The sequence below is a fragment of the Raphanus sativus genome, chromosome 6, assembly GCF_000801105.2.
Source record: "Raphanus sativus cultivar WK10039 chromosome 6, ASM80110v3, whole genome shotgun sequence".
Classification (NCBI taxonomy): Eukaryota; Viridiplantae; Streptophyta; class Magnoliopsida; order Brassicales; family Brassicaceae; genus Raphanus; species Raphanus sativus.
In genome coordinates, this window is record NC_079516.1 from 11,294,128 (window position 1) to 11,317,223 (window position 23,096).

At 31.7% G+C, this 23,096-nt stretch overlaps 2 protein-coding genes and 1 long non-coding RNA gene across 3 annotated transcripts; 2 read left to right on the forward strand and 1 right to left on the reverse strand.

Annotated features, from left to right (window-relative positions):
- The first annotated feature begins 5,893 nt into the window (after positions 1 to 5,893).
- On the forward strand, positions 5,894 to 7,344 carry LOC108809620 (F-box protein VBF). Its single transcript, XM_018581762.2, has 3 exons — positions 5,894 to 6,339; positions 6,433 to 6,551; positions 6,643 to 7,344. The coding sequence occupies exons 1-3, from the start codon at positions 6,094 to 6,096 to the stop codon at positions 7,124 to 7,126; spliced, it is 849 nt and encodes a 282-aa protein (XP_018437264.1). The 5' UTR covers positions 5,894 to 6,093; the 3' UTR covers positions 7,127 to 7,344.
- A 3,407-nt stretch (positions 7,345 to 10,751) lies between these two features.
- On the reverse strand, positions 10,752 to 11,614 carry LOC130496313 (uncharacterized). Its single transcript, XM_056988292.1, has one exon. The coding sequence runs from the start codon at positions 11,531 to 11,533 to the stop codon at positions 10,961 to 10,963; it is 573 nt and encodes a 190-aa protein (XP_056844272.1). The 5' UTR covers positions 11,534 to 11,614; the 3' UTR covers positions 10,752 to 10,960.
- Positions 11,615 to 20,158: 8,544 nt separating this feature from the next.
- Positions 20,159 to 22,556, forward strand: LOC108809487 (uncharacterized). The gene is made up of 3 exons (XR_001942846.2): positions 20,159 to 21,285; positions 21,397 to 21,545; positions 21,751 to 22,556. It is a non-coding gene; the product is annotated as an uncharacterized LOC108809487 (long non-coding RNA).
- The last annotated feature ends 540 nt before the right edge of the window (positions 22,557 to 23,096 follow it).

Consider the following 23,096-nt stretch of genomic DNA (forward strand, 5'->3'; position numbering starts at 1 on the left):
TTAAAATTACAGATATTCAGATTTTTTCGATCGAATTGAAACGAAAAAACGAATCAAATTAACGTATATAATTAGAGAACATGGTGGTTATGTGTTGCATCTGCATGTCTTAAATCTCTTTGCACCAATAAAAGTCCAGCACTCGTGGATACGGTACACCTTTTCGATTGAGGAAAACTATTTTTTCTAGATAAGTTACTATTCTTATTGTAAAAAAGAAATCGGGTTTTTGAAACTCCATAAATATGGGTCAAAAAATTAGTAAGTTATTATCACATTAATAATAAAAAAATCTTAAATGAGTATTTGCCTCAATACATTTTGTTCTCTATTTTTCTTTTAACCTAAATTGCGGCGGTACACAACATTATGGATGGTCATGTGCATGAATTATAAGACTAATAAAAGTTTATAGTATATGTGTACAATTATAATGACTCCTGAGTTTTTTTATTTTCGTAGGTTTGTAGTTTTTATGCACAATTTTTCAAAGGAAAAACATTTCCATAGGTTCGGCCAAAAAAAAAACATTTCCATAGGATAAAGTCAAATAAATGGTCAAGGTTATACATCACCTTTTTTGTCTATACCCATTACCCAGCAACCCTTTTAAACGGAAACCTGATCTTATACTATAGTATATGTCAACGTTTGTTCACTTTATTATGAATAATAATAAGAAATTCAACAAAAAACTGTCAACTAGGGTGCGGGAATTTTCACAAGCAAATGGCCTGATTTTATATAAATATGTAACCAGTCAACACTGAACCCTGGTTGAAATTAAACGTCCTTTTAAGGAAGTAAAGTAACTAATAAACCCAAAATAATTCGTCGAACTAGGATAAGACCTTCGCCTATAACTATTTAAAATATATAATATTGACAAATGATGTTAAATCAGCAATATCTCAGTTTTATTAGAGATAAACATGTCGGTTTAACTATATGTTTAGATTTTGTTAAAAAAAACTACGGGTTTAGGTTCGATTTGGTTTATTAAAGTCTAAGAGACCCTTAACCAAAGTCAATTCAAATTAGTTTGGTTTGATTTGTATTCGGTTTTATTTCGATTTGGATTGTGTTCGATTCAATTTCAATTTAGTTTAGTTTGTGTTTGGTTCGTTTTATTTTGGTTTTGTTTGTGTTTGTTTAATTCAATCGAATTGATTTTTCGAATATTGTTTTACTTACAAAATATAATTTATAAGAACATAAACAAATCATCATTTGACACTAAGACATTATTTTCTTCATTAATATTAGTATACATTTTTAATGGAATCTTCGAATAATTCAGATATTGATAAATTAATTGCATGATTTTAAATTTTAGTTATTTTATACCTTCTTCGCTTATTCACCAATCTTTCTAATTAATACAAACATTCTTTTTACTGAAACTTATGAAAATTATATACTACATATATCAATTGCATGCATCATATTGTGCAATATTTTATATTTACTACTTATTTTTTGTTTTTCTGCAAATTATGAAATTATAAAATAATAATTATATATATTAAATAACTAAGAAATCAATTATTATATGTAATAAATTGGTGTGCGCATATAAATCAAACGATCACTCTTGTTTTTTGCAATCATTTTAGGGTAAATAAATCGAAACAACCACTCTTATTTGTTGTATATAATATGTAATTAAATTTAAATGATATTAACATAGATACTATTTTTAATATTGATTTTATCATATGAGGTTTCTACTCGTATGATTTATGATTATTTGCATATTTGTGAAACAAAATTTTACACCAACAATTTTTTTTAATGTGGATGTTTAGTAGTTTCAATGATTTATAATCGTTTAAAAAACAATGAAGATTTCAAAATTAAAATATTAACTTTTTAATATATGTCCAATGCAAATATCAAAATATTAGTATGTATTTTCATACGATGTATAGTTTAATTTAAACGATATGATATATATATATATATATATATATATCTAAACTTATTAAAATGAATTTATTTATTCACACGGTCTTATAATCATTGTATCCTAATATAAAAAAATTTAAACCTTGATCACAAAGGTTTATATAAGATTTTTAACAGTTTTAGTAATTTATACTCGTTTTGAAAAATTCAAAGTACAACATATACAAAAAATCTATTTTTTATTATATCACTAATGTAATTGTGTAATTTATTTTAATAATAAATAATTAAACAAAAATGATAGAAAGTATAAACATTATTATCAAATCTTTATTATTTAAGATTATTAATTGTTGTATATATATTTTAATCACATTAGGTAATTTCGTAGGTTTTATTGAAGGAAAGATATATGCGACCAATGTAATGCTAGAGAGTATAATTTTTAGACTATATTTTATATAAGGTGCTTTAGAATTCTTTGAAATAGGATTTGGAAGTCATACACAAGTGCCATATAGGATGAGGTTTTTTTTTTTTAATTTTTACAAAACAAAGGTTCATATTTTTTAAATGATTTCCAAATAATATATAGGAGATACCGTAACACTAAAAGACATTTTTTTTCAAAATAACACAATGCAAGATATTATTCTATTAAAATAAATTAAGTAAAAATAAAATAAGCATAGACAATAATGATTTTTTGTAAATTATCTTTCTATGTAGAACTTTGTATAACCCGTAGAACCATGCATGTGAGTTTTATATTGAAACAAACGTAAAATAGTATATAGTGTTAACGTATTTATGAAGAGTTTGGACGAGAGCCCTCTGCATGTGACACGTAAACGTATTTGTTCTCAAATTGCTGTGAAGCTGTCACGTGGCAAACGTAATGTGAACGTATTAAATGACAATGCATTTCCTTTAATATATAGAGGATAGGGCAGCAGGATACGATCTATAACTTTACGTCTTTAAAGTAATTGTGGAACATGTTGTGCTTGCCGGCTAACAGAAAATAAATTACGCAGAAATGTTCAGATCAGTTATTAAAATGCTAAATACTTATTAATGTAAAACGTTAATATACATTTTAAGAAAAATAGTTACATGCTGCATTATTAATGTATATTTTTGTAATTATTTTTATTAAATAAATATCTTTGCCACTTCTTTATAGCTAAAGTCATCTTTAGTCTAGTGGCAAAGAAGTTCCAACTGGAACTTTTTCCGGATAATTTTTAATTTTACCACTTTATTGATATTATATTCAAATTTACCATTATTAAGTGGGCATTTCAAATATTCTTTAAATATTTAAAAAATAAAAAGATCAACTATAAACCCTTAAAAAAAAAAAAAACTATAAACCCTTATACCCTAAACCCTAAAACATTAACTCTAAATCATAAACTCTAAAAAATCAACCCTAAACCTTAAACCCTAAACCTTCAAATCTAAACTTAAAACCCTATATCTTCAACTTTAAACCCTAAACCCTAAAATATCAACGCTAAACCCTAAACCTTCAAATCTAAATCCTAAACCCTATCTCACCTCTCAATTCTAAACATTAAAACCCTAGAGTTTAGGGTTTTAATTTCGAAAAATATAGGATTTATGGTTTATGATTTATTAGGGTTTAGAGTTGACAGTTTAGGATTTAGGGTTTAGAGTTAAAAGTTTAGGGTTTAGAGTTGATGTTTTAAGGTTTCAGGTTTAGAGTTGATAATTTAGGGTTTATTGTTTTGGTTTTAAGTTTAAATTAGTTAACTTTAGAATTATTTTTTGGTCAAAGTTAATCATAGGGTTATAATGTCTTTTACATTTCATTAATATTAAGTGTAAAAGTGGTTAATGTAAACATAAAAAGTGATACTATGAATGTGGTATTTTTGATAATTTTCCAGTTTTTTTTCTGGGTTCGATTTTCTTTGATCATCTAATAATGTTATTTAGATGGATTAATTGCATATCCAAATGCAAAACTTCGTGAAATTAATTTTTGGGTTTAGAATTTTTTTTAAATCCCCTCATTATCAAAAGGAACATCTAACTTCAAGATAATATATTCTTTGTTATGAAAGTATAATTGTTTAACTTTTTTCTAAAGTATAATTTTATAACTTTCTGGTAATAAACTCTAAAACTTCGGTTGCAAATTCTTTTTGTGCAACTCGACTTTAACATATATAAAACTAAAATGGGGATTAACATACAAAAAACCATGCTAAATTCATTTTAGCAAAAGAATAAGAAGAAGAAGTTTTACCTAAAAAAAAAGAAAGAAGTTGAATTCTAAACAAAAACTATATGAACCAAACCTAAATGTGTATCCCAATGCCAAAGGTTAAAAATTAAGTATTTAAGTATTTAATATTTTCTCATAAACTCTCAGAGTCCTTTAAACTCTCTCAAATTGTCTCCACTAGGAAATCTCAACCTGAAACTCCACAAGAAAACCCCTCAAAGAGCCACAATAAGACACACACAGCTACAAACTACTAGAGACTGAGAACTTTCTAAGCACCAAAACGAAGTCGAAAGGATATGAAACACATGAGAGAGTAAATTGTTTTTGTATCAAGTTAAGAGTTATGACATTTAACAAAAAAATATCAAGACTAAAAGTTCATGAATATTTAAATGTCTAGTATGTATAATAAAATTCAAAATTCAAATCTAAAATAAACTAAAAGTAAAATATCATTAATAAATTATTAATAATAAAATAATCTAACCCCAAATTAAATCAACTAATTTTAGTTCTCTCTACCATCATTCACTTTATTTTCTTCAAGTAAAACCTATAAAAATAATAAGTAAAAGTTATTTATTGGTTCAACCATTGGTTTAACTGGTAGTCGGGTTCCGGGTTTAAATGAGTTTTATTGGGTTTTTAAATATTTTTTTTTCACAAAACCCAAACTAGATTTATCTTGGATCACCGGGTTACCGGTTCAACCTCAGATCCTTGTCGGTTTCAAAACGCTGAAAAACCCTAATAAACCAGAGTTGGTACATGTTTCTAAAAACAAATAACCAGACACAAAATAATTTATTGGAATCGAAATAAATCTCTAGAGCTAACTGCAAGAGACCGCCACCACGCTAGCTGAAATCATCATCACTTGAAAACCAAAAACATAGAACCAGAGGAAAGTGCGATTTGGCCGCAAGGCTCTGCAGGATCAGATGAGCTAGTTTTTGATAACTATACAATTTTTATATGATTTTTAGTAATTTTGTATAAGTTGATATAATATATTTAACCAAAAAAATTATATAATTTTCTTATCTAATATTCTAATTTTAAATATATACATATATATTCTTAAATATAATTTAAAATAAACAAAAAATATTCTCTCTTAATTTTATGTTTAATTAAATGATATTTATATTAATTATTGGTAAAAGAATAAACTATATAATAATAATAAATTGTATTTTTAAATATAATTTAAAAATTTATCACTGCACATGGTGTAAGAAAATACATAGTATATAGTACTTTAACAGTTTACCTAAAAAACAAGGAAGTACTGCTATTTTTGTTAGTACTAAAAATTATTACAGGAACCAAGACTGGTCTCATTTAAATAACCTTTAAATAAAGTCTCTTGCTCGAAAAAAAGAAGTGCTATTAACGTTTATTTGGGCAAGACCCGGGGCAAGACTGGTCTCATATAACCCATAAGTCTCTAAATATTTAATTTACAAATAAAGAAAATAGTATAACAAAGCTAGTAACGTACACTAGTGTAAAGTTTCAAACAAAAAAAAAACGTTCACTAGTTTAATTTTCTTTTCCGCGTAAACTTTCTCTTTTGGAAGATGAATCTTTATCTTTGGCCAACAACCAAACGTGTTAAGTTTCACTTACCTTTGTTGCCGGTGGGGCTCACGCTTTAAGTATTAACCTTGCAAAGAAACAATATGTAATTCAATAAGAAATCATTCAATAATATATCAAAAACCCTATGAAATTGACCATTGGTCCAAAACCGTCTGCGGATGACGATAAGCATCACTATATATACTTCACCACCTCTACTTCCAAGTATACCACATTACCACACAGTTACATAGCTCAAAGCAAATCCCACAATCACAAACATAGTACTCTTTCAAACATCTTCTTTTAAGGTTTATAATTTTTCTGCAAATAAGAAAAATATGTTACCAGAAGCATGCGTAGCCAACATCATTTCCTTTACATCTCCTGCAGACATATTCTCATCCTTGGCAGTATCTTTGGTTTTCCGGTTAGCCGGAGACTCTGATTTTGTATGGAAAAAGTTTTTGCCCTCAGACTACAAAAGTCTCATCTCTCGATCTACTGATCATCATCGGAGTTTTTCATCCAAAAAGGAGATTTACAGATGTTTATGTGACTCTCTTCTCATCGATAATGCTCGAAAGGTTGGATCTTAATGAAATACTTTGTATTTACAAAATAAAATAAAGTTGTATGTAATTAAATGGAAACTAATGATTTTTTGGATGCACTTTCAGCTCTTCACGATCAATAAATTGTCTGGAAAAATTTCTTATATTTTATCTGCAAGAGATATTTCCATACAATCGAACGACCAAGCATCCTACTGGTCCTGGAGCAAGGTTGCAGATTCTAGGTCAATTTTTCAAACTTCAAATAAGTATTTATGTTTGTGCAAATTTCAAAATTTATTGTATCTAAAACATGATTTATTTAACCAATTACAGATTTTTAGAATCTGCTGAACTTATAGCAACAGATCGTTTAGAAGTCAATGGTAGAATCCAAACCGGAGTTTTATCACCAAACACAAGATATGGAGCATATCTCATAGTGAAAGTGTCTAAACACGCTTATGGACTAGACCTAGTTCCAGCAGAGATTTCTATGAAGTCTGGTAATGGTCGAACTGTTAAAAATATAGCTTATCTATGTTGCTTGGATGAGAAGAAACAACAAATGAAACGGCTGCTTTATGGAAACCGTGAAGAGCGTATGGCGATGACTGTTGGGATGGTTGGTGGGGACGAGAAAAGGAGGGAGCCCAAAGGAAGAAACGATGGATGGATGGAGATAGAGCTAGGAGAGTTTGAGACACGAGAAGGAGAGGATGATGAGGTCAATATGAGTCTCACAGAGGTGAAAGGATATCAACTTAAAGGTGGCATTGTGATTGATGGTATTGAAGTGAGGCCTAAATCTCTGAATTAGGATCGTGATTGAGTAGCGGAACTTAATCATGTACGAGAGGAGAGACAAATAAAAAATAAAAGGAAGTAGAGAGTGTTGAGAAATTGATTTATTTATTCATTATTATGCGTGTATAAGGCTAATATACTTACTTGGTTGAGTCACAAAAGTGATAAATTTTCTTTAAAATTTGTATAAATAAATCTTTGACTTCCTCAATAGGTTTGATAAAATGAACCAACACCTATATGTCTATCTTATTAAAACTCAAGTACAAAATTGGAATGTTTGGAGACTTAAATAAGAAGATTCAAAAAAATTGGAGTATTTGGAAACTTGAATAGTAGTCTTAATGAAATTTGTTTGGATATATGAATAGTAGTATCTATTAATTGTGTTTCTATATTTCACTTATTTTAACAATTTAATTAATTATATTATCTTAATAAAGATTTACATTATTATTTATATTACCATAATAATAGTGTATATTTTATTTATTAGTTAATCAATATTAGCTTTGTGTCAATTATAAAATAAAAAATGTTAAATAATTAGGTTTTACATATGATTAAATGTTTGGTTTAATTTATTTTAATAAAATATTTTTATTTTAGTTTCAATCGGTGGAAAATTACGTACCCAAAAACATATTTCAAAAATATGTTTTTGTGAATAAAATAAATACTTAAATCAAAATAACTAAAATAATTAAAATGTGATACATTTATTGGCACTTAATTTTTTACTCCATATAATTATTTTACTTGATGAAAAAACTCTTTCTATTTCACTTAATTTAGCCAAACACATAGAAAAGTTTTTTTATTAGTTTATAAAATCAGTTTGACATGAACATTATTTATCCATTTAGGTACATGTTGTTCCTTTCGGGTATCTAAAACGGGTTCGGATATTTTTAACAAAAATAGCCATATAACCTGATTCGATTTAGGTCTTTTGAATATCGTTGGTTATATTATAATATATCTAAAATATAAAACACTACTTATGAAAAATAAAATATCGATGTATAAAATATATTTCAGGGGCCAAATTAACAAAATATTAGTTGGTTCAGTTGAAATAAATATATTTTAAAAAATTATATGAAACTGAAAAAAAATCAATATAAAAGTATTGTACATTTGGATTCAAAATTATTTCTTTTAACAACAAACTACACAAATATGTTGATTTGTATACAAATTTAAATTATAATGTAAATAGTTAACTAATATAGAAATATGTCACATTGTTTAAACAAAATATCAATGTAAAAGTATTGTGTAGTAGAGTTCTAAAATCATTTATTTTAACAACAAACCAAATAAATATGTTGATTGGAGACAGACCCGGGCTTGAGCAAATACCTAAGAAACATTTGCATGGAGCCTACAATTTGTATAGTTTTTTAGGTTTATATTTTCTGTTTTGTTGTTAGTATATGAAAGTTAAAATAAGTTCTAAAACGTGTTTTGAACATATAACATGATAAATGTTTGAATATATTTTTTTATTCTCTAATATAAAATAAAATAGAAAGATAATTTTCAGAATTGATACTTTTATAAGTTTAAGGATACTGTAATTCTAAATTGTAAATTACGGTTTTAATAATTTAAAATTTTAATTTATTATTTAGGGTCTATATTTTTGGTTTCGTATTGGACCCGGTATATTTCAGGACCGGTACTGATTGGAGAGGGAATAAAATAAAGCCAGAGAAACACATAGTTTATGAGAGACACTCTATATATCTATCTTATTAAAGTAGAAGTACTTTAAGCTTTTGTTTGGTAATAGGGATAAGAGTCTTTAAAAAATTAAATTTTGTTTGGTAACAAAGATAGTAGAGAATTTTGTCTTTTCCTTATTTAAATGATAGATTTAAGTATTTAATGTCTTTTCCTAATTTAAATAATAGATTTCTTTAATAGAATGAATCTTAACCAAAATAAATTTCCTTATAGATTTTTGTTAACATTAAATATTTTTCAATATTTATTAATAAAAATATTAAAATAAAAATCACACATCAAAATCAAGTTATATATCATATAAATAAAATATAAAATATTTTATTTATAAACTGTTAGTATAACATTTTTATAATATAAGTCCAATTAGTTATAAATATTAGATTTTTATATGATACACTGTGATATAATATACAATTAAAATCACATAATATAATTATTTAAAGTAATAAATAAAATTTTTGTTTTAAAATGTTATACTAACAATTATGTAATATATTAATTTACACACACATATATATATATAGATATTATCATTAGAACAAAGAAAAAAATTGAAGTGAAAGCAAATATTTATATGGCCACGGGTCAAACTATAGAAATAAACAACAATGGCGTAAGATTTTTTTTAACAAATTTATTTTAATTTCAAATATGTTTATATATTTTATTTATTTATAAATTATTTTAATTATTTATTAATAATGTTGAGATTTTAGAATTGGAAAAAATTATGACTCATCTCTATATTATTTTAGTTAAAAATTTAAAATTTATATCAAAATATTTTTTAAACTTTTAGTTTTTATTATAACTACAAATGTTAATTTTTAATCTAAATTTATGTTTAAATATTACAAATATATCATTTATAAATAAAAAAATAAAAACATAAAATAAATACCTGTCCGGTTGGACGGGTCAAGATCTAGTATATATTATTAAAGTTGAAGTACACATTGGAGATGTTTGGAAACAAGGATAATAGAAAAAAATGAGATATATTTGGCAACATAGATAGTAGAGATGTGTACTTTCTTTTATTTACACATTTAGCCATTTTATTTTCAATAAATTAATAACAAAAGAGAATTGCTTAGAAACATGAATAACTTATTTAATACTTCTTTTTATTTAAACATTTAGCCATTACTTTTATAATAAATTAAACAATATTCTTTCTATATTTTATTTTATTTACAATTCTGTCACTATATTTACAATTCTTTTTATTTGCAATTCTTTATGGTGAAAATAAAAACACAAACTGAAATATAAATAGTATATTATATAAAACAATTTTTAAAAACATTATTATTACCTTATTTAGTTTAGTCCAATATAAAAATTTCAAGAGTTCAATTTTCAAAAACAAATATCATAAAATTAATAATAATTCTTAGAAAACTAATGCAAGAAATTAAAACTTTGAAACATGTATAAAAGTATGTCAAGAAGAAAAAAATAATGGCTTATGTTATTAATAAAAATTGGAAATCCATTATATGAGTTTTAAAATATACAAAATGGAGTAATCTAATTACCTAATAACATTGTTTTGTCTAAAAATAATCATAAAATAAAAATTAAATTTTATATACATATTTCAAATCAAAATAATAATTTCAAGTTGATTTATATCAAAAATTGATCGATCTCATAATATGTTCTGATTTGTTTCTTTAAAATAGAGTAATTCTATAATAAAAAACCAGTTTTATTTCAATGGTACCTATTTCAGAATAAAAATAAAATGTTGAACAAAAAATAAAAGGAATATTCTATTTATAGAGTAAACCCATTTTTTACACTATTATCAAATGAAAGTAGAACACTGTTAGAGCATTTTTACTATAAACTCTATTTTAAAGTGGAAAATCAAATGAGACTGGAAATACTCTTGTAACTCGCAAACATCATTTGACTACATGATCCAAACAAAAAGAAATTAACACACAGAACAAAGCTATTAGAACTAACTATATATTTCATAAATTTTGTTCAGTAGAACTCACTTTACACCCTTTTATTTAATTGGATGCTAGTCTGGCTAAGCCTCTCCACAAACAAAATTTATCTCTAACGAGAGACTCCACTATTTATTTCTTCCTTCTTGTTCGTATTTGGCTTCCCAAGCAAGAAAATCAGGAATTTGGAGCATTGTAATGAGAAAAATGTTCTCTTCTTTAACAGGAGATATTTGTTGATTGTCGCCGTTGAATTTCAAACCGCAAAATGGCGGTCCATCCTCTGCATTCATAAACTCATCTGAAGCCTTATCAAATTTCTGCATTTTGGCGTAATTCAAACCTAAAGTTAACGCTTTATAGCTATTGGAGTAAAGCTTAAGGCATTCTTCCAACAACCTTTTAGTAAGACTATTCTTATATTTTCTCTCTTTTATAATCTTCTCCACCATTCTTTTTACATTCGTTAAGTTTGATATGGCGTTATTTGCTCCTACTATGGTCAAATCACCGAGATTTCTCACTTTCTGGCTCTTCGGATTCTCTTTGAGAGATGCAAGGCAAACTTTTTCAAAATCTGGAATCATGTTCCCACCTGGAAACTTTGAAGCTTTTTTGCATGATTTTTGAATCAAAGAATCTGCCACTTTGTTGGTTGTGCAACCATCGAAAAGAAAAGCAAACACAATGAGGTACATCATTTTGTTTTTTAAGACATCTTCATTGTGGTGTCATATATTGTAACTTAGGATCCCATATAAAAGCAAGCAAAAATCTACGCACATGAGAGCAACCACATGTTAATTTTAGATGGCTTATGTTTCGCGTTGCCACTCCACTTGCTTTGTTGCCTTTTTTCGTGGATCAAACTTAGTTTTCTAAGGATACATTAGACTAAAGACCATGTTCTGATTATCGATAGTCTTAAACCCTACTATAATCTCTGTATATTTAGTACATCTCTTTATATTATGGGATATACATCATTGCATAATATAGTATCAGAGTTGTAATCCTAAAGACCCAAAAAAGAATTATATGGCCGACACCCTCTTCTATCTCCTTGGTACTTCTTCTTTTTCTTCTTCCTGCATTATCGACCACAGTGACGAACCCAGCACTAACTTTATGTGGGGTCAATATCTGTTTATAAAAAGTAAATGTCAAAGAGAGGTCAAAGGAGAGTCGAACCCGGGTTTTTGGAAATTCAATAAAAAATATTACCATCTGAAAACAACTAAATTTATATGGAATGTAAGCACAGATAAAACTTTTCATTAAATTTTTGTGGTGGCACTTGACACCAATCTTTTCTTAGTAGATCCGTCCCTGATCGGCCATGTAAATCTCCTCCACACTCACCATTGTCTCTGAGTTGTCTTTTCTTCTCAACGTGAACATGATGAATGCTATGGCCTTACAGCAACCAACTATCTCTCGTGGAATCGTGGAACTAATGCCTTGCTAGATGGATATGATTTAGTGAGCTAACTAGACGACGGCTCACACACTATGCCACATGCAACCAGGCCCGGCCTTGAAATATTTTGGGCCGGAAGCCTAAAACATTGTAAAGGAAATAAAAACTGGTGAAAAAATAAAGACTTAGTTTGTGTGTCTGATTTGAGGACTGCGAACTGAGTTTGGGTGGTACCTTAAATCGTGCCATCCTCGCTCGTTTTATTTGGTGATCCAGTTCAGTGATATCTGCAGTCAATGTGGCACCTCGTATGATGAAGGGTTTGTCGATTTTTATTGGCAGAAACATTTCTTGTTTCGTTTCTCCTCTTTTCTGGTTAGGGTTTCAAATTACCATCTGTTCTTGTGTACACTGGTTTAGATGATGTTTGGTTTACTGTAATTTTTTAAAAAGATTTCTTCTCATGTATATTAAAAATCTTAAAAGTTAATATGAAGACATTTAAAAAAAATATATCCATCTGAAAGTGTTATTATCATGTTTGCTCCTTAGCGTTATGCAAGTATTTGACACTGTTAAACCATTACCAACTCATCTTTATAATAGAGATCTCTAAAATAGAGGAAAAAATAGAGATGGAATTAGCAACTTAGCATGCCTCTATTTATAGAGGCAAATATAGTATTCCTCTCTTATAGAGGAACATATTGGAACAAAAACTCTATCTCTATTTTAGAGATCTCTATTATAGAGATGAATTGGAAATGCTCTTCAAGTTATAACAATTAACGACCTTGCAAAACTATCAAATTATTTTGCCGGGCTTTACAAATCGTTAAATCTTTTCCTACTAGGATGCTTACTTGGATGCATGGTTTTGAAATTATGGTATCGTTTTGTCTTCGAGAGAAGAAAACTATAGGTACACAGACTCAAAGGCGACAGCAGAATCATAGGTTATCATTTATTTTGAGATTCATCATGTTTCCAAATATGATTCTTTTGATGAAATGATTTCTTTTTTTTTCTCTCTGATCATTTTGCCGGGTCACATTAATGTTCTTTGTCCCTCGATTGGTTCCAAGTGACCAACCAGTTTTGTTACACAGCAAAACTAAGTCGTATTATAGCCATCCAATTCTCACATGAATCCCATCACCACAAATTGAGTTGTGACTACAAACTTGCATTAAAATGTCAATGGGATCAAACACTTTGTCCAACCATGATGCAAACTATGACTTCATTCAAGATTGTGAGGCTAGTGGGTTGGTAATTTGATACGAAATTAATTTTAAATCAGCTATTTAAATATACTTAAGCTAACAATTACTTGTTCTTCGACTTTTCTATTCTACTTTAAAAATCCTTATTGGCTTATCAAATAAAAATTGAATATCTTCTTCAGCAGAATGAGTATATTTTTTTTTTTTTTTTAATAAAAAAGGGGTGCAACACGAGGACTTCCCGCTGCGGAGTTCTGATGGGATCCGGTGCATTAGTGCTGGTATGATCGCACCCGAGTATATTTCTTATAAAATCAGTTTATTTCTTATATATTATATTTCAAGCTCAAGATTTCTTCGGTGTAAGTTGGGACTTTCCTTTCACATTTTTGGGCCCAAAATATATTTGTTTTAGCTACCTCTCCAATGCATATCCTTAAACCCATTATTTACCGTGACGCTTAAGCATACGTGACACCATTGGTATCACGCCACGTCACTATCATTACCCTCTCCGCTCTTATATTATACACCAAAGCCATCGCATTGATCACAAAGACAAAACCATCAGAGAATCCCATCGAAAAGAAAAGAAAAGTACTTGAAGAGTTTAAAAGATAAAGAAAATGGAAGGTTTGATTCCATTCTTGTACAAAGCCATGGTCATGTATAGAAGAGAAGGAAGCTTTTCGTCAGCTTTGCTCAGCGATCATCATTCTTCTTCTACTTCCGGTTGCTACATGAGACTTCCTGGCGACTCCTCCGGTAGATTTTGAACGTCAGACCTCAGGCGATTTGGGATGGACCGTCTTGGATTGCTTAAAATGACACCTTCTTCACCATCTCGCTCCCACTAACATCACGAACGAAGCGTACGTAAGGAGTGTTCTTGATATACTATTTACATAAAGATATAACTACTGTGTAGTAATATATATTACCTGTAGTTCACCGTAAATTATTATACTTGCAAGTAAAACTACGTTTTGTTAAGTCATCATAATCATGGTTAAACTGTAAATATAAGGACATCCAGAATTATGATGATGGAATTTAACAAAGATGTTAATAATTTACGGTGGATCGATCATGTATTTATAATTTGTGTAATGGGTTTGTCAATATTGTGTGCACTTGTAAGGTGTGTAATATCATATGTGAATATTTTTCTATAGTAAACATCATTATCATATGTATTTAAATACTTGATTTCGTGTTGTTTCTGCATTCTTCTCTGTCAACGAAGTTGATTCGGAAATTAATAAATTACTTTTGTCACTGTCGAGATTGTTAAACCTTTTCATTTTCTTGGCTTGAAAATATATGTTGAATATTTGACTTTAACGGGGTGCAAATAAATTTTGTGTATTTAAAAACTTTAAAAATCTCATGTATGCTGTTACAAAACTAAATAGCTGGATCTTATCTATAACACTACTAAAAGGAGAATAACAAGTTCTATGGAACTGTCCATCTGTTTAATTAAATAAGCAATAGGAGTCCAGAGATTTCGCCACACGTCGGATGAGCTTTAAGTAACTGGGCTGCGTTCGTTAAGCCCATTTCAATTTTTATGTCGACAGCCCATTACATCTATCGTCTTCTTTCTTTTGTGAGATATTTTCTCTTCGCTTTCTCTTCTATATCAAAATCGATTCCTCTGCACTGCGGTTATTGTAATCCCCTCTTCATGAATCTGTAATGTTCTAAATCCTCCTTTAATTGTTTCGTTCCAACTCCCCCTCTTTCTCCTTCTATATAAAGCCCTAATCTGATGTTTAATCCACACCCTTTACAAAACCTCCACTGAAGAAGCAATGGTACTAGAGTATACAAGTGGTTTATAGTGGTTTATAGTGGTTTATTCTGGTTTATATGTTTGTTATGATTAAACCGGTAACTAGATTACTATATAAAGTAAGCTTTGTATTCTTTAGTTGACCAAGTTGAATAATGAGAAAGTTTGTTACATCGTCTCTTTCATCGTCTCTCTTTCTCTCTCAAACTAAGATGGTATCAGAGCGTTGAGATTCAAATCTCAACCGATCCGTTCTTCTTTTCTTCTTTCATTTTGACCTCGATTGATCGGTGAGTCTCTCGATCAATCTCTCTTCATCGTCGTCTCGATCGATCATTTCTTCGGCTATTCCACCGAGAATCATCTGATCACGACTCTGAGCTACTACAATGGTGAATATCCATAGATCTACGCGTCGCCTTGGCAAATCAGTAGCTTCTTCAGCTCGTCGAGCTTCTATTCCAGAAAACTCATCTCCGGGAGAGTCCGATACGGATGAAATCTCTCCGAATAGTATTCACTCGCCATACCACCTCACGAACGGTGATAATCCAGGTCTTTCCATTATATCTGAGAGTCTCGATGGAACAAATTACGATAACCGGAGTATTGCCATGACTATAGCTTTAGATGCGAAGAATAAGCTTGCAATTATAGATGGATCTGTTGCTAGGCCTCTTGAATCTCATGCTAGTTTCAGGATCTGGTCTAGATGCAATTCAATGGTTAAGTCATGGATTCTGAACTCAGTTTCGAAACAGATATATAAGAGTATCCTTCGTTTTAACGATGCTTCTGAGATATGGAAAGACTTGCAGACTCATTTTCACATCACAAATCTTCCAAGGTCGTATCAGCTATCACAACAGATTTGGTCACTTCAACAGGGATCAATGGATCTATCAACATACTATACTGCCTTGAAGACGCTGTGGGATGAGCTAGATGGAGCTAATTGTGTGACTACTTGTCGCAACTGTGATTGTTGCAAAGCCACTGCAACAAAAGCAGATCATGCCAAAGTGATTAAATTTCTCTCTGGTTTGAATGAATCTTATGCAGTGATTCGAAGTCAGATCATCATGAAAAAGATTGTTCCTGAGCTATCTGAAGTATATAATCTACTCGATCAAGATCACAATCAAAGGAACATTGTACCTGTTCATAATGCCTCTGCCTTCAACGTCACTGCACCTGCTTCATCGGTTAATGCTGCTCAGGCTGGTGGTTATCCTCCGAAACAGAACCGCCCTATCTGTTCTCATTGCGGCTATAACGGTCATACTGTTGATACTTATTACAAAATTCATGGTTATCCAGTTGATTTCAAACACAAGCCAAAGCAGCAACCTGAGAAGCCAAATCAAAACAAGAAGTCTGGTTATACGAAGCCAATTGTTGCTCAACTTGCCCTTGATGATTCTTCTTCAAACGTGATCAACAATCTCACAAAGGATCAAATTGAAGGTGTGATTGCCTACTTCAACTCTCAGCTCACTTCATCACCGACTCAAGTGAATTGTGTTTCAACCTCTGGTGGCACTATCACTGCTTTGCCTGGTATAAACTTCTCTTCCTCTACGCTACATTTTATTGGTGTGCTAAGAGCGACAAGAAATACTCTATGTGCTGAATCATGGATTGTTGATAGTGGTGCAACACACCATGTTGCTCATGACAAAAGTTTGTTTGAAGAATTTGCGGATTCTCAGAATACTTCTGTTACTCTACCTACTGGATTTGGAGTTAACATTGCTGGCTTGGGCAGAGTTCGGTTGAGTGATTCAATGGTGTTGAATAATGTCTTGTATATACCAGACTTTCGGCTTAATCTTCTCAGTGTGAGCCAAATCACAAAAGATTTGGGTTACAGGATTATCTTTGACCCTGCTTCTTGTCTGATACAGGATCTTACCAAGGGTCTCATGATTGGGAAGGGTGATCAAATATCTAATCTCTATGTTCTTGACGTTGCTGATATTGCTACTCCAAGACCTCTTCAAGAACATTTTGTTTATGTTTCTAATATTGTTCTAGATTCAAGTGTATGGCACAGCCGCTTGGGGCATCCATCTTTATCCAAAACTGATGCTATTATTGATGTACTTGGATTGAAACAAAGGAATAATGGTGTTTTTCACTGTGATATTTGCCCTCTCGCCAAACAAAAGCGCCTTCTTTTCGTTTCACAGAACAACATGACAGACAAACCATTTGATCTTCTACACATTGATACATGGGGACCCTTCTCAACCCCTACTATCGAAGGCTATAGATATTTCCTAACAATAGTGGATGATCACACGCGTCTGACTTGGATCTATCTACTCAAAACGAAAGATGAAGTTCTTACTATATTTCCGGATTTTCTTACACTGATTGAGACTCAGTACAAAACGGTGGTAAAGACTGTTAGAGCTGACAATGCTCCAGAGTTATGTTTCACAGAGTTATATAAAAAGAAAGGCATTGTGGCGTTTCACTCTTGTCCTGAAACTCCAGAGCAAAACTAGGTTGTAGAAAGAAAGCATCAGCACATTTTAAATGTTGCTAGAGCTCTCATGTTTCAGTCTCAAGTGCCTGTGGAGTTCTGGGGAGATTGTGTGCTTACTGCTATCTTTATCATCAGTCGGCTTCCTTTTCCATTACTCAAAGATAGAAGTCCTTTGGAGATTCTGACTAGTAAGAAGGTTGACTACTCTGGTCTTCGAGTTTTTGGATGTCTAGTATACTGCTCTACTTCACCAAAACAGAGAACCAAGTTTCAGCCTCGTTCTAGATCATGCGTATTCCTTGGTTACCCTGCTGGCTACAAGGGATACAAGGTCATGGATTTGGAGACAAATCAGATATTCATTTCTCGAAATGTTATCTTCCATGAAGATATCTTTCCTTATGCTAAGGGAAAAGATAATGTATATTTTGACATTTTCTTGGATATTTCAGCTTCAGAGGAACAAAATGAATCCAGTGCAGGCGGATTTGAAATCCCTCTCAAGATACAAGACCCTCCTGTTGATAATGTATCTCCTGCAACTCATGGATCCACTTCTGCTGCTACTACAGAAAAGACAAAGAGAATTCCAAAATTGCCTTCTCATTTAATTACTACTGCAATATCAGTGAGGCAACCACTGATATTCCGTATCCTCTGTCTGCATATGTTTCTTATAACAACCTCTTTGAGGAGTATAAGTCTTACATATGTGCGATTGCTCTCTATCCAGAGCCTACTTCATTCACTCAAGCTAAACGTTTTGATGAGTGGCTACACGCCATGAATGAGGAACTAATGGCTTTGGAGAAATCAAATACATGGACCATTTGCTCTTTACTGCCTGATAAACATGCTATTGGTTGCAAATGGGTATACAAAATCAAAGTCAATGCAGATGGAACTCTTGAGCGATATAAGGCACATTTGGTTGCCAAAGGCTATACTCAACAAGAGGGTATAGATTTTGTGGAAACCTTTTCTCCTGTGGCGAAAATGATAACAGTAAAGACTCTTCTTGCTGTTGCAGCTGCTAAGAATTGGCATCTTACTCAGCTCGATGTCTCCAACGCTTTCTTGAATGGAGATCTTCATGAGGAGATCTATATGATTTTACCTCCTGGATACACACCAAGACAGGGGGAATCTCTGCCTCCTAATGCTGTCTGTCGCTTGAACAAATCTCTCTATGGGCTTAAGCAAGCGTCTCGACAGTGGTTCTTGAAACTCAGTGCTACTCTTCTTAGCTTGGGATTCAAGAAATCACACTATGATCATACTCTGTTTATTCGCAATATTAATGGTCATTACATAGCCGTTTTGGTTTATGTTGATGACATTATTATTGCGAGTAATGTCATTCCTGAGGTTGATCAGTTGAAGATTGATTTACAGAAGGCATTTAACATCAGAGACTTAGGAAATTTAAAGTATTTTCTTGGTCTCGAGATTGCTCGTACAAGCAAAGGTCTCTCTGTTTGTCAGCGAAAATACACATTGGGACTTTTAGAAGACGCTGGTTTACTTGCTTGTAAGCCCTCTATCATTCCAATGGATCCTAGTGTCAAGTTGGTTCAAGACTCTACAGAACCGCTACTTGAAGATGCTACTGCTTATCACAGACTTGTTGGAAGAATGATGTATTTGACTATAACTCGTCCTGACATTACTTATGTCGTGAACAAGTTATGTCAATTTACATCAGCTCCCAAACCTTCTCATCTTCAGGCTGCTTTAAAAGTGTTACATTACTTGAAAGGCACTATCGGTTTTGGTCTCTTCTATCCTTCGGATTCTACTCTTACGCTCAAAGCTTATACTGATGCTGGTTGGGGATCTTGCGCAGACACAAGACGTTCAACATCAGGCTATTGTATGTTTTTGGGTGAAGCTCTTATATCTTGGAAGTCCAAGAAACAAGACGTGGTCTCTCATTCTTCTGCAGAATCAGAGTATAGAGCCATGGAGTTTGGTTCTCGTGAAATCATATGGTTGTATCATCTGTTGGAAGAGTTGCAGTCTCCTCAAACTGGTCCGGTTCCCTTCTACTGTGACTCAACTGCAGCTATTCACATCGCAAACAACCCTGTGTTTCAGAACAAAACATGTGGAAAGAGATTGTCGTCAAATTCGAAACAGAATTGAAGCTGGATATATCAAAACGCTTCATGTTCGGAGTAACAATCAGATTGCCGATATCTTTACCAAACCTCTGTATTCTCCTCTGTTTTACTCGTTTGTGGGCAAGATGGCACTTAAATCTATATATTTGCCATCTTGAGGAGGAATATTAGAATATACAAGTGGTTTATAGTGGTTTATTCTGGTTTATATGTTTGTTATGATTAAACCGGTAACTAGATTACTATATAAGTAAACTTTGTATTCTTTAGTTGACCAAGTTGAATAATGAGAAAGTTTGTTACATCGTCTCTTTCATGTCTCTCTTTCTCTCTCAAACTAAGAAATGGCTACGGCCATGAAATCCACCGGCAAGCCTCCCGTCGTTGTGTCTTTAGCGACGTCTCAGAAGAACCAGTCGAAATTGATCTCTGTGATTTTGGTAAATCTATTTCTGGGAGGCAAGAAACATCGCAAAAGGCATCTCCTCTGCTCGTGAGGGGACTGTGATGCAAGGTTCATCTCCTCTGCTTGTGCTCCACGGTACTCGCCTCATCCCAAAGCAGAAACAACTTACAGCCTTCTAAATTTTCAGGCTACCAGAAGTAAGGAGATTTAACAAGTTGCTGTTCAGAGTTTAAATGGAGCCGGTGCAAGAGGCTTTAGGCTTTACCGATATTCCACCTTTTCATCAGAAATCAGGGAATCCCTAATCTTACAATGAAGAAACACAAAAGTTTGACCAACTGCTCTCTTTTATGTTGTTATGCTCACAAACAATGATTTCTCAGCCCTTTGTCTCACTCCACAGTAATTTTGTTACTCTTTAATCTGACACAACATGCTTATTCGATGATTATTTGGTGGGTTTACTGGCTTTTCTCTTGCGATTGGAAATCATGAATGTAGAATGAAATAGACTGTGTAGGGTTTGCTAAGGATGAATTTAGATTGCCGTTTATGTTGATTCTGAAAACTTTTTAAATGCACACAATATGTTCAATTAAATGCCAAAAAACGAGATACATATTGCGATAGAGTATTTTTAGAAACATGTAGATGGTTTCTTCTACCCATACATTGCTTGCTAGCTACTTCTTTTGTTCCTACAATGTTTCAGAACATTACATATTTCTGTTTTCTTTTTTTTTTTCAAACAGAACGCTGTGGTTGAATGGAAATCAAAGGTATCCGCAATGCACTTCTCTTCTTGCATCTGGCCACAACTGGACCATAAAATCTGAACTTAAGTTGGATGGCATGTGTTTCTTGATCTAAGACTCGAGCCATGGCTCCGGAACTTCTAACACAATGCTTAGCTATACTCATTTGCCTAAAGGTTGCTCTCATTGGTGACTGAACTGGATCTGGAAAGTTATTCATCAATTTCCTCGGTAATACAGTCATTTCCATCTCTAATGTCGCCACTTAAAATTTTAAAATTCTTTGATTGACAGGTATTGCAAGACTTTGAATATAGCTGATATTAGTTTTTTTTATTGCAGATGCTAACTGTGGAGATACTGAAAATGTAGATTAATTTGCGCAGGTGTTGAAAACAAAAAAGAAACCCACCAACCAATTTCACATACTCAATGATTATTGGAAGACTTTGCATTGCCCAGAAAATCGAAGTGGGACATGGCTTCTGAAGGTATGAGTATAACTCCACAATCACTTACAATACTATTGCTCAGTATCTTTGTAGCGTTAAAGATTCATTCCGAGCATTGAGTTATTTAAAAGAGATGATATCTCAAAAGTTGAGCCTACTCCCGCCACTATAATATTCTAACCAACATCCTTTATATTTCTATGGTTGCATAGATAATCCTGACAGATATCTCTATTTTTTTCAGGAGTGGGATGTCAGTTTATCAAAATTTACTTCCACCCACACTGATCAAGGAACGTTGTGTCCTATTTAAGTCATCTTCCGCTCTTCGAACCAAGCTTGAAGCAGTGAAAGTGAGATTAGTATTTCTATCATGGGATCATGAGAGTCATGTTATGGCAACAATGACTCTCATGGGATCATGTTTAGGAAAATTAGTGATGCACAAGGCGTTATCTTTAGCTCTAATGTGGTTGGGAACTATCAATCTTATGTCGAAGACCCAATCAAGGAACCACACAGCCCAACAACGGAGTTGTAAGTGAACAACCAGTGGCTAAACGGAGCTTGGAATATATTCCAGAGAACAAAGGAGATACCAAAACGTCAAAGAAGAAAGCTTCCTCTACAGGCTTCCCTTCAAACGTCAGAAGCTTAATATCAACTGGTCATGTTCAAATCGATTCAAAAGTTTGAGGGCTCTCTCTTCCTTGGATGTATTAGACTGAAAATTTTACCATCCACAGAAGCTCGATCATGTCAGAGCAGGCTGAGATATTCAAGCTCAAAGATAGCTTAGTTCGTTTGGTTTCAGCAAGAGAGACCTCTAGCTCTGCATATTTGCACCAAGCATAGAAATTTTCATGATACCGCTCAAGATCCTGCTCTAACGCTTTACACCTATATACTGTATACATTAGGGTATGATCTCAATGTATTTTTGAATATTTGTTTGCAGAAGAGGAAAAAAAATTACTAACGATAAGTATATCATGTATGTAATTTTATCTGCAATGAAACTGAATGGCCATCGCTAGCAGCTGAACTGGATGAGATCAAACATCTTAGTACGCAACTACACGATTTGGTGTTTTCTTTTATGCTTCGTCCATACTGACTCTTTGGCAAAAGGATATCGATCACGAGTAGATGTTTCACTATTGTAGACGATTTGGCTCCTAATAAGTAAACTCAAGTAGTTTGCCTAAACGGAGCAGATAGACTTTTTTCTATAAAAATTTGGTTTGATAACAAAAAAAATATAATAGAGAACTTATCAGTAATTGGACGAAAAAATAAACATACATGAACCGATGTTATTTTGTCAACTAAATAAAAAATAAAAAAGTAGTTGATAAATTTAGTTTGTTTAGTGCACAGTTTCTTACAAGCTTAATTAGTTAGTTTACAATTAGAGAGTTGGTTTAGTTAAGAAAAACTACCATAGTAGAAAAAAATGCGGTATGATGTAATAATAAACGAGAAAGTGTTTCTAGTAATTTACAAAAAAAAGTGTTTCTAGTATAATATTCTCTTATAGCATAAAACAAAGTATGACCAGTGGTAATACCTAGAAAGTATAACTCACCA

What these genes read in the sequence shown, in the direction of transcription:
- LOC108809620 (XM_018581762.2), top strand. Translation starts at nt 6,094, where the DNA reads ATGTTACCAGAAGCATGCGTAGCCAACATCATTTCCTTTACATCTCCT. An exon ending in TCATCGATAATGCTCGAAAG is followed by an intron (nt 6,340 to 6,432) that starts GTTGGATCTTAA and finishes ATGCACTTTCAG; the next exon opens with CTCTTCACGATCAATAAATT. An exon ending in AGCAAGGTTGCAGATTCTAG is followed by an intron (nt 6,552 to 6,642) that starts GTCAATTTTTCA and finishes AACCAATTACAG; the next exon opens with ATTTTTAGAATCTGCTGAAC.
- LOC130496313 (XM_056988292.1), bottom strand. Translation starts at nt 11,533, where the DNA reads ATGATGTACCTCATTGTGTTTGCTTTTCTTTTCGATGGTTGCACAACC.